General features: G+C 41.2%; 1 protein-coding gene across 2 annotated transcripts in view; it reads left to right on the top strand.

Annotated features, from left to right (window-relative positions):
* The window catches only part of LOC148853183 (uncharacterized), a 113,160-nt gene that overhangs the window by 78,594 nt on the left and 22,174 nt on the right, over positions 1-12,392 (top strand). For both annotated transcript variants that reach the window (XM_088944731.1, XM_088944730.1), the window contains exons 13-16: positions 7,880-7,933; positions 8,154-8,228; positions 8,365-8,440; positions 10,224-10,323. In XM_088944731.1, coding sequence (XP_088800857.1) covers positions 7,880-7,933; positions 8,154-8,228; positions 8,365-8,440; positions 10,224-10,323 — 305 coding nt within the window. The remainder of the gene's footprint in view (positions 1-7,879; positions 7,934-8,153; positions 8,229-8,364; positions 8,441-10,223; positions 10,324-12,392) is intronic.

Here is a 12,392-nt window from a genome sequence, read left to right as displayed (position 1 = left end):
AAAAGAAAACTAACAATACCTGGGCGCCCAAGATCAGATAAAAAACAAAGAGTCCAACTTTTCTGGGACTCTTCCCCATACTCCAGTTCTTCTTGATTTTGATGCCGAACAGTAGATCACCTTCCTGATGTCTAGATCCCACCCAAAACTCCAAGAACTGGGCAATCTATAGCAGATCGATCAGCCCTTTACTACTTCATGCAGTCGGCTGATCTAGGGCTGCGTGAGAATGCTTCAAGAAACCCTAGCTGATGCTCTGATACCAAGTAGAAATCTGCTGAATTAAAAAATATAAAAGAAAAGTAGTTTCTTGAAGAGAGAAGGAGAAGAAGAGAATAAGAGAAGTTGAAAAGAAAAGAGAGCAATAATGTTAGGAACTGCCTAACTCCGGGACTCTTTCGAGGGAGCCTGCTTCCTGAATGAGAGAGAGAGAGAGATTGTATTCGCAAATCGATCATCCCCTCCTAACTTCCTTTCCTTATTTATATACTGCTGTTACAATTCTGTTATACCAATCTCTTCACTTGTCCAGTCCACTTGTTTAATTTGTTATTTAGTTTGTTCTAGTGGTTGGCTGTTAGTTACATTCTTTAAAGGCTGGCGTGGCCTTTTTTTGTACACTTGTATTCCCTTTATTTGTGTCTCAACAGTCCCTCCTCCCTTGAAAGCGTCCTTGCTCTCAAGGTCAAGATGTGGGAATCCATTCTGTAAATCCAAGGTTCCCAAGTTGCATCCTCAATTGGGAGACCTGACCATTACCACCAATGCCTCTGGTTTGATGTGATTCCCTTTGCGTATCCACCTGAATTTTGTTATCTGAGTGGGCTCAGTTTGAACTTGGCCATCTTCCAAGAATGATGGGAGGGTGGATGTTGTTATTGCTCTTGTTTTTGGTCATTTCTTCAATAGGGATACATGGAATACAGGGTGTAATTTTGATGTTGCTGGGAGGTTAAGCCTGTATACCACCGACCCAATGCGTTCCACAATCCGAAATGGGCCAAAGTACCTAGGGCTCAGTTTGTTCCACCAGTGGCCTGCTACTGAAACTTGTTTGTATGGTTGTAATTTAAGGAAGACTTGCTCCTCGATCTGGTGTTGGACAGGCCTATGCCTTCTGTTGTAGGAGTCTGCCATCCATTGTTGGGCTTGATGGAGGTGGGATTTGAGATCTTGTAACACCCTATCTCACTGGAGGAGTTGGTCTTCTACTGTTGCTACTGCTGTAGACCCTTTCTCATATGGGAGTAGGGGAGGTGGGTCCCGTCCATATAGAGCCCGGAAGGGGGTCATTCCTGTTGCACTATGATACATGGTATTGTACCACCATTCTGCCCAATGAAGCCACTTGAGCCACTGACATGGCCTTCCCCCTGCATAGCACCTTAGATAGGTTTCCAAACTCCCTGCATAGCACCTTAGATAAGTTTCCAAACTCCAGTTGACCACCTCAATCTGCCCATCTGTTTGAGGGTGGTAGCTGGTAGATTTGAAGAGTTTCACCCCCTGTAGTCGAAAAAGTTCTGCCCAGAAATGACTCATAAAAAGAGGGTCGCGGTCTGAGACAATAGAGTTAGGGGTACCGTGTAGTCGTGCCACTTCCTTAGTAAAAATCTCCGCCACCATGGAGGCTGTAAAGGGGTGGGACAGAGGGAGAAAATGGCAGTATTTGGTGAATCTATCAACCACTACGAGAATGACGGACTTGCCATAGGAAAGGGGAAGCCCTGTTATAGAGTCCATGGATATATCTGCCCACACTTGTGTAGGAATTGGGAGTGGTTGTAGCAGTCCTGTTGGAGACTGGGTATCCGCCTTATTTTTCTGGCAAATGACGCATTCGGCTATGAATTTTTGGACCAAATTTCGCATGCCTTTCTAATGGAATTGGGTGGCTAGTCTCTTGTAAGTGTGCAGGATCCTTGAGTGTCCTCCTGCTGGGGATGAGTGGAACACTTCCAGAAGCTGCTGAATATGGGCTGAATCTTGTGGTATCACCATTCGACGTTTATACAACAGCAAGTTATTCTCCATTGTGTACCCTGGGTGGCTAGTAGGGTCCTCTTGGACCTGTGAACGCAGCTTGCTCAGTTGTGTGTGCCTTTCAGCTTCTTCCCTTAGCTGACCCATGAAGGAACATGTTGGGCCAGTGAGAAGTAATGGAAATAGTTGTGGCTGGCGTGATGGTGCATCCGCTACCTTGTTATTGTGCCCTGCCTTGTATTTAATGACATAATCGTAGCCAAGTAATTTGGCTATCCATTGCTGCTGTTCCGGGGATAGTACGGACTGCTCCAATAGAAATTTCAAGCTCTGGTGGTCAGTTCATATGATGAACCTCCTTCCTAGAAGGTAGGGCTGCCACCTCTGAACTGCGAGAACAATTGCTATCAGTTCACGTTTGTATACTGATTTGGTCCATTTCTGTGCTGTCATTGCTTTGCTGAAAAACGCTAGTGGCCTTTCTTCTTGCATGAGGACTGCACCAACTCCTTGGCTTGACGCATCACATTCAATGATGAAGTCCTTTGAGAAGTCTGGAAGTGCGAGCGTCGGTGGGGATGAGACAGTTGTTTTGAGTGTCTTGAAGGCCTGTTGGGCCTCCCTAGTCCAGCAGAACCCATTCTTCTTAAGTAGACTTGTCAAGGGGGCAGAAATCAGTTCATACCCTCTAATGAATCGCTGGTAGTACCCTGTTAAACCCAAGAAGCCTCATAACTCCTTAACATTTTGAGGTCGGGGCCAATTTATCATGCTTGAGATCTTTTTCGGGTTTGCTACTACAATGCCGTTTTCCACCACGTGCCCTAAATAGTGTACTTGTGTCTGTCCAAATGCGCATTTTGACTCCTTTGCAAGGAGTTTATGAGTCCTTAGTAGTTCCAAGGTGATTTGTAGATGTACTAGGTGTTCGTCCCATGTAGCACTATATACAAGTATATCATAAAAAAAAACGATAATAAATTTGCGCAAATGGGGTCGAAATATGTCATTCATAAGGGCTTGGAACGTAGCTGGCGCATTGGTCAACCCAAATGGCATAATCAGAAATTCATAATGCCCTTTGTGTGTACGGAAGGCAGGCTTGTGGATGTCTCCCTCATGGACCCGAATTTGATGATATCCCGATCTCAGGTCTAGTTTAGAGAATATGGTGGCCCTACCGAGTTCATCTAGTAGTTCATCGATTACTGGTATGGGAAATTGATCCTTCATAGTAATGTTGTTTAGAGCCCTATAGTCTATACAAAACCGCCATGTCCCATCCTTCTTTTTCACAAGTAATACTGGCGAGGAGAATGGGCTTTGGCTGGGTTGTATAATTTTTCTGTCAAGCATATCTTGCACTTGCCTCTCAATCTCTAGTTTCTGAGAATAGGGGTAACGATAGGGTCTTACATTTGTGGGTGCGGTTCCGGGCAGCAATGGAATGCAATGATCATGGGCACATTTCAGTGGTAGTTCCTTAGGTTCTTGGAAGATCACTAAGAACTTCTAAAGTAGCTGCTGTAGTTGTGTGCGGCCTTCTTCGGATCTGCTTCCTTGGGCTAGAATGGGGTTGTTCCCATGGGAGTCTATCTGCATTAAAACGATGTGGGCTGGGTCTGCTGCCTGTTTCCTCAGGGAGGCAAGACTAATAGGTCTTGGACCCTTGGACAGCTGCTGCCCTTGAATATGCACCTGTGAGGTGTCCACTTGAAAATCCATGGTGAGACGGGCCCAATCACATATCACGGCCCTAGTTGCCTTAACCATTGGATTCCGAGAACTACATCTGCTCCACTGATTTCCAGGTAGTGCAGATCTACCTTGAACTCATGTCCTTGTATCTTCATCTTTAATTCTGTGCACGTACTGTCGCACACCAGGTTGCTCCCATTAGCTACGTGCAATCGGAAGGCTTTACATGGTTGGACCAGAATCCCTAGTTGTCTAACCAATGTTTTGGTAATGAAATTGAGGGTGCTGCCACTGTCTATCAGAACCGACACATGGCGCCCTTGTACCAGTCTGGTTACTCTCGTAGTTTGAGAAGAAGCAAGACTGGTCAAGGCTTGCAGGGATACTTCTTGGTATTCCTTTGTCCATTGCCCCCATTCTTGGTTGTCTATTGGCTCTTCAATGTCTGTTGATTGCTCGGCATATTCGGTTTCGGGTTGAAGGAAGAAAACTTGAGGGATCTTGCAGCGATGGCCTGGTCCGAATTTGTCTCCACATGCATAACAAAGGCCCTTTTCCTGTCGGGCTTGCATCTCAGCCCAGGTTAACCTCTTGGCTGAGCCGGGGCCTGAACCAGAGTTGGCGTCCTTGCCTGTGATTCCTACTCCTGATTTGGGCTCCGGTTTACCCAAGATACCTGGTTCTGGGTTCGGTATACCTGGTCTGATTGCAGCTCCCAGAGGTTGATTAGTCCTTCTTGCCCGATTCAGTTTGTCTTCATGTAGTTGAGCTAATGTTGCTGCTTCAAGAATGGTGGTGGGTTGCATGGCTTTTACCTCCAGCCACAATTCTTCCCTGAGTCCACCAACAAAACTGCCAACAAGCACGTTTTCTGGCCTGCCTTGCACGCGCATAGCTAATCTTTCGAATGCCATCTGATAATCTTGGACGGAACCAGTCTATCGTAGCTTAGCGAGGCTTTCATCATAGTTCTCAAAAACCGAGACTCCAAATTGCATGGTTAAGGCGTCGGTGAAGTCTGTCCATGTGGATCTTGGGTGCCGTTGCTGGTACCACTGGTACCAGGCGGTTGCCTCTCCTTCCAGGTGTGCAGAAGCTAATGGGACACGATCAGGTCCTTGTGTGTCATGGTAATCGAAGTATCTTTTTGTTCGCAGAAGCCAGGATGTGGGATCTCCCCTTGCGAAGATGGGAAACTCGATTCTTGTTGTTCTTGATCCGCTTCGATGACTGGTGTCACTGCGCTCTTCCTGATTCGGCGTAGGTGGTGCCTGTGCCAGTCGTTCAAGAAAGGATGCAAAGCTTTCTTTGATTTCTTTGACGCCAACCGAGATTCTTTGCATTTATCCTTCCATGTTGTCGACTTTGTTCTCCATTGCGGATGACCTTGTGCTTGGCATCTTGGCTCTTATACCAACTTGTTAGGAACTGCCTAACTCCGGGACTCTTTCGAGGGAGGCTACCTCCTGAATGAGAGAGAGAGAGAGAGAGAGAGAGAGAGAGAGAGAGAGAGAGAGAGAGATTGTATTCCCAAATCGATCAGCCCCTCCTAACTTCCTTTCCTTATTTATATACTGCTGTTACAATTCTGTTATACCAGCCTCTCCACCTGTCCAGTCCACTTGTCTAGTTTGTTATTTAGTTTGTTCTAGTGGTTGGCTGTTAGTTACATTCTTTAAAGGCTGGTGTGGCCTTTTCTTGTACACTCCTATTCCCTTTATTTGTGTCTCAACAAATAATTTGGCTCCCCCCTTCACCCCCTTCACTTATTATTTATACTAAAATAATAGAACAGTGCAAAGACAACTATGCCCTTATAGGGCGGCAAAACATAAAACAGCATATATAACACTCAAAAACATAATAAAATTTGGACTCACATAACTACTGTGGTCCCCACCTCCTATCTAACAACTAACATAAAACATCTACTCAGAAAAACATCATAAAACTAATTAATCGTCAACAAGTAGGATTTCTCTTATTAAGGATCCAAAGTTAACCTGTATTTATCTTTATTCCTAGTTAGCTTGTTAGTATTGGTTTTAGTCAGTTTTCAAGTAGGAAAGCAAGGGGAAAGGGCTAGCTTACATTCCCCTCTTTGCCCATAAACATGTCTACCGCATAAAATGTAATTGTTTTGTTTTGTTTTATGTTTTTTTTTTTTTTTAATGGTGCTGCTGTTAGAGTTATTCTAACGTATTGAAGGTTCTATTTCTTTATGCTCTTAGTGCTGATGCCAAGATTTGCTTGCTGGTGCTAACTCCAATAAGCGTTATCCACTTATATCCTCTTATTTATGTTGACTTCTTTTAAATTACTACTGCCTAGTGTTTTAAAAGGCATGGGAGGCGTACGCCTCCAGGCAAGGTGCCCCCAAAACAACCTGAGGCGTATGCCAGAGGCACTGACACCTCTGAAGCATACATCTCATACGCTTTTTTCATGAGGCGTGCTAGAGGTGTATGCCTCATGCGTCTCGTGCACACCTCATGTACAAAGATAGAAAAAACAAAGAAAAAAGAAAAAAAAAGGAAAGGAAAGGAAAGAAAGGGAAGGGAAAGAAAAAGAAGGTAAAGAAAAGGAAAGGGAAGAAAAGAAAAGATAAGGGGAAAGAAAATGGGCCTATTTGTGTTTGGGAGGCCCACTTTAAAAGATTTTTAAAGAAAAACAAAACATTTTTATTAAAAATAAAGAAAAATGAGATCCTCCTCCCTCTTCTCCCTCCTCCTTTTTCCTCCTCATCCCCCCTTCTCTTAAGTAAGCTATGCCTCTTACGTTTTGAGCTACGCCTCACGCCTCTAGGTAGTGGAATGCCTTGCGTAACACCTAGGTGTTTTAAAACATTGTTACTGCCCTTATAATGCTCAGTGTACCAACTATACATTTTTCTTATCAATAACACCTAAGCTTTTTCATCGTCATCCTCTAAGCCTTGACCCCAACCATATAAGCTCAGCTAAATTAATCCCTTTTCACCATTCCATTAGTGATGGATTTCCAGGAATTTCATGGTTCCTGAAATCTGTCCCCAAGTTGTAACTCAATTTTAATTACTTTATTTCCATCTTCATCCCTTAAATTCCAACACCCATGCATTCTGCTACTAATTCCACGTTTTGCCTCCTTTAGTTTTCCCTATTTGGATTTTAATAAAATAACAGCCCCTTGCTGCATTGACTCTCCTAAGTGGAATATGCGCTTTCATGTTGGACATGAGTCCGGCACTCCATGAATTTTTGAGGGCAGTTCTACGTACAATTTCCTCTTTTATTTTCCAGCTTGACGTAAATTTAATAATGTACAAGATGAATGCCATCTTTTGTATCAAATGTTACATGGAAAATTAGTAATAAATGCAACATTTTATACCCCTTGTTGCAGGAATATATAGTATTAGAATTAAAAAAAAAAACAGAATTGTTTTAATAGTATATAGTTTTCCATAGGCATTTCCATGAATTCATGTTTTCTTATCTTTCTGAGTCAGACACTTGGACACGTGTTGGGTTCAAATTTCCATGTTTACGTCCTTGCAACATAGCTATTAGAGTTTTGATTTTTTTTTTTTTTTTTTTTTTGTAAATCTTACAATTTATCCTGTTCTCAGCCACCTTAAATCCTCACCAATGGACCTGCTATCATCTTTCAAGATCATTCTGAATATGAAAAAAGAAGTTTGTCACTCATCTCAATTAAGTTTATTAACTCTATGGGGAAAAGTGGGCTATTTCTTTACAAGATTGTATGGTGCTATTTGATAAAAAAGTCTTAAGCTAATGTTCTTTCTTGCATTTTCCAACTGAAGCATCCCTGATGCAGGGGGTTCGACCTCCTTATTTTTTGATAAATGAGTGGTTTGGCCTCCCTTTTAGTTTTTCTGAATTCTGAATGTTTAAATTTCATGTATGATAGAGCAATCTTGGGAACAAGGGAGAAAGTTATGGCTTAAGATTTTTGCCTTTTCATTATTTTTTTTAAGCATTACTGTTGAATGTTTGCATTATTAGATGTCCAATATCAATACTTATTATTTGGTCTGCAGAATCTGCCTAGGAGTGGATGCTTGCTAATTTCCTAGCTTCTTTATTGGGACCTGTTTAGGTCTTGCATCGTTTTTTTCCTTTTTATGGAAACATATGCTTTTCCATGGATTCCTGTATTGTCCAAATAGTTACTGTCTCTTTGTTCTGGACAGCTCTCTCAACGTACTATTTCGGGATCTTTGCTCAAGTATCTTTCGAAGTTACAGGTATTTCCAAGTTATGATTCTTTGTTTTATCTCGCATTTTGGATTTTTCATATCTTTTAAAAGATGGCCATTACACAATGCTGGTCTCAGCTATCTGGTGTTTTGGGAGGTTCTTGATTACTTTTTTGGGATATGATTTCCAATTCACTATAATTAGGGGAGTTTTTTAATTTCTCTTTCTATGTTATTTTGTGGTTTTAATAATTTCTTTCTCATATAGGTAGATGAAGAACCAGCAATTAGAACAAATACCACCATCCTACTGGGGAACATTGCTGGATATCTTAATGACGGGGTGAGTATTACTGACCTATCACTCAGAATTTTTTGACAAAACTATTCTTTGAGATGCCATATTTTGGGATTTTAGCTCGTAGAATATTTTAGCCATGTATCTTTCTATAAGAGGTTACATGTGAATTGTAATGCAGACAAGGAAAAGAGTGTTGATTAATGCATTCACTGTTCGTGCGTTGCGTGATACTTTCTCTCCAGCTCGTGGAGCAGGTAAATAAACTTTTATGTTGATATTTTCCTCATTTCATTACATAAAAGTACTTTGTAAGTGGTAGCCCAGATGGGGGTGGAAATTTCATACCCAACCCACTGAACTAGGAATGGCAATAGGGTGGGGCGGGGACGGGGAGCCACTCCCATCCCCGTCCTTGTCTCCTCCAGCAAGGACAAGGTTATACCCATCCCTGTCCCCACGGGGATCTCCATCCCCATTGGGATCCCCACTCCCCTGTGATTTTTTGTAATGTCAACCATTTTGTTTTTGTTTTTTATTTTATTTAAAAATTTTGAAATAAAATAGTTAAAATTTACAATCTTATTAAAAAAGATTCAAATATATTCAAACATATTGAACCATAAATATTAATGGGCATCCCCACGGGGTGGGTATTGGGGTCCCCATGGGGAGGGGAGTGCTCTCCTCGTCCCTGTCAACGAGGATGAATATTTTCCCTTCCCCGTCCCCGTGGGGGGAAGATCATCCCCATCCCCACCCCATTCAGGGCAGGTCAAGAGGGGATCATGGAAATGGGGAAAATTGCCATCCCTATACTGAATCCACCCAAACCACACATTTATAACCTGCCCATTTACTTAGTGGGTTGAAAATGGGTTGAACCACCCTTTGGGTCAACTCAAATGGGTTAGGTCAGGTCAGGTCAGGTTGTGGGTATCCATCAGGTTAACTACTAATGATACAAATGTAAATTGCCTAGCCATTTTCTCATTAATTCCCATTGTCCATTTAAATTCAAATAACTCATTGAGTTAACTCATAATTACTGTAATTAATTAATTAATTCTAAATTCATAATTAATGCATTATTTTATGATTACTACTGGAAATAATTATTTACTGAAAGTATTAATACCTAGAATCAACTCAACTTGTAACCAATTGCTGTAATAAATTCCAAATGGAGTTTGGCACAAATACGGATCAACCTATATCTAACCTGAATTACCCTGAACTTGAACCCAGTCAAATGGTTTAGCAGTCCAATCTGGTTTGGACTGGTTCAAACAACCAATTTATAAGCATTGATATAATAAACTGGTCTGGTCTGATTGCTTTTTATACTTCTAACAATCCTGATTGGCTGTTCAACCATGGTCCAGTCTGTTTTTCAGACTGCTAACACATCTGGTTGGCCAGTTCAACTGTGGGTTGAATTCCCATTGTAATTCCATTTAAATTTAAATGCATTAACTGTAACCATTAGCTTTCATTAATTTTTTTTTTTTTATTTCTCTTGAAGGGCTGCACAACGGGGGTTGCCCATCCCCCAACCCAGGTGCCGGTGGGATTCTATCCTAAGTCTCTGCTACGACCAGCAGGAGACCTTACCAACCAGCTGATTGGCACCTTGCTCATTAGCTTTCATTAATTACTAATCCAAATATTAACTCCACCTAAACTTTCCATGTAAAAACTATGTGCAGTTGTGCACGCGATTTAAATTGGACCTAGAACACTTGTATAAAAGACAAACGTTCTTACCATTAAGTAATGTCTAACCAAGTTGTTAAAAGCTAGCTTCTAAGCCATTTCTATAAAACTGAAGTTGTTAGAAGGTTAATGGATTGGGTCAAGGAAGGTTTTGGTTGAATCCAGTACCCAACCACTTATTTTTATTTAAATGGGTCATTAACGGGTTGGCGGGTTAGATGGCTTGGATTGAAGCTCAGTGCAAACCCAACTGCCCAAACCCATCCAATTACGGCCCCTAGGCCCAAAGTTTAAATTAATACACATAAATTTGTGTTTGTGCAGGAATTATGGCTTTATGTGCTACAAGTTCATATTATGACACAATGGAGATTGCAACTCGAATTTTGCCAAATGTTGTTGTTCTTACTATTGATCCTGATGGGTAAATATTCCCTTTTCCCAGATGATTTTTCCTAGCTCATTTTTTTTTTAAATTCCTGTCTTGACATTCATGATGTGGTCTCTTCTTTTCCTTTTGTCATTCTAAGTTGTGTTTTAGGCTCTTACATAATTTCCCTTTTGGATCTTGGAAATGGAAAAATATTGATGTTGCAAGGACTTGGAAGCATGATTTCTAGAATCAGATAATGGGTAACCATTTCTTTCAATGGTGAAACTATTTTATTAGGCACTTTCAAATTTTACAAGATATTTTCTTGTCATGTTTTGAGATTCAGACTGATCAAACACCATACTAGACCTTGTTAAGCTTGCCTTTTATATTGGTGTTGTCTATTGGTGTAGTAGTGCCACTAAACTAGTATTGGTGCTTTACATTCCATCATAATGATTGTTTGATGTGCCCGATTAGTTGTCCTGGAAAGAACTTCTGTGGATTGGGCCTTAGACTGGGATTGTGGCCCTACTAGATTGTGTGCATTGCAATTATTTTGTCATATGTATAGCATAATCTTGTTTTTGTTTCCTTCTGCACAGTGACAGACTTGTCCACAGGGTGAATCTCGCTTTTCATTATTCTTTTTAATTTGACAGTGTATTTACATATGTAAAAGAAGGCATAGTTGAGATATCTAAATGGTCAAAGCATTGATTGATCAACCAATTACTTAGCTGAGGAATATGCTGACAGCATGGGCTGCATAGAGATTAATCCACTTAGTTTATATTTTTTTGTTTATCTCTAACTTTTAAGGTAGTGTTGTATATGTCTTTATATTGTCATGCATGCCAACTGCTTTAAGCATCTGTGATCACACATGGTTGGGTGAAGGTATATACAATAGAAAGAAGGCCTCTCTCTCTCTCTATTATTGCTCCCTACTTTACTCCATCCAACTTTCATATTTGTGAAACAAGGACGATATACTAAATGCTTTTTATGAATAAAGAAAACTTATTACTTCAAAAGATAATGGAGAACTTTGAACTCATACAACAGCCGTGGAGAGGCGCGAGCTGCAGCCTCCCTCAACTGCTTACAAGGAAATGAAAGAGAGAAGGCAAACATTACAGCTGAGACCAAAACAAGACTTCCCTATTCGCCCCATGCTTAGCTAAACCATCAGCCAAAGCATTTGTTGATCTCCCCACCCATTGTGTAATAACATGCATATTCCTTGTCAAGTACTTAAAATTTTTTGACTTCATTCCTGTAGTACCACATAGTATTCTCGGGGTTCTTCGACCACCCCACCACCACCTTGGAATCCCTTTCCATAATAAGCTGCCCTACACCCATTTACCCATTTGATTTGCAAATTGCACTCCTTGTAGAGCTGCTAGTAGTTCTGCTCTGATTGAATCCCCAAATCTCAAGGGATTTGCAAATTGCACTCCTTGTAGACTCTTGGCAGTGTAGCCGGCCAGAGATAGGTGAAAGAGGAGAGAAGAGAAGAGAAGAGAAGAGAAAAGAGAGAGTTTGCAATGCAACAGTACTGGCGGCGCCAGTGTTTATTTAATATATATAGGGCGACAGAAATAACAAGGGAAAAGACCCTTGTGCCCCTGAGTACAATAACAGACATAACAGAAATAAAAAACGAAATAAAAAATCAGTTTAATTTAGACAAACAGGCCTTAACAACTGCAACTAAGTTATTCTAACATTATTCCAACACTCCCCCTCAAGTTGGAGCATAGATGTCAATCATGCCCAACTTGTCACACAAATCTTTGTGCCACACATGATGAAGACCTTTGGTGAAGATATCTTCAAGTTGCTCTTCCGAGTTGACATATGGTGTGCACACTTCTCCACTTTCAAGTTTCTCTCTGATAAAATGTTTGTCCACTTCAATGTGTTTTGTCCTATCATGCAGAACTGGATTAGCAACAATATTGATGGCTGCTTTATTGTCACAGTAGAGTGAAGTAGGATTGTTTACTGCAAAACCCAGTTCACCTAACAGATTTGTTATCCACATGATTTCCGCAACCCCATGAGCCATCGCTCTATATTCTGCTTCAGCACTGGATCTAGCCACCACACTT

Source organism: Nelumbo lutea, chromosome 5 (assembly GCF_056320005.1).
Source record: "Nelumbo lutea isolate HS-2025 chromosome 5, American lotus-T2T, whole genome shotgun sequence".
NCBI lineage: Eukaryota > Viridiplantae > Streptophyta > Magnoliopsida > Proteales > Nelumbonaceae > Nelumbo > Nelumbo lutea.
This window is presented reverse-complemented; position numbering and strand designations above follow the sequence as displayed.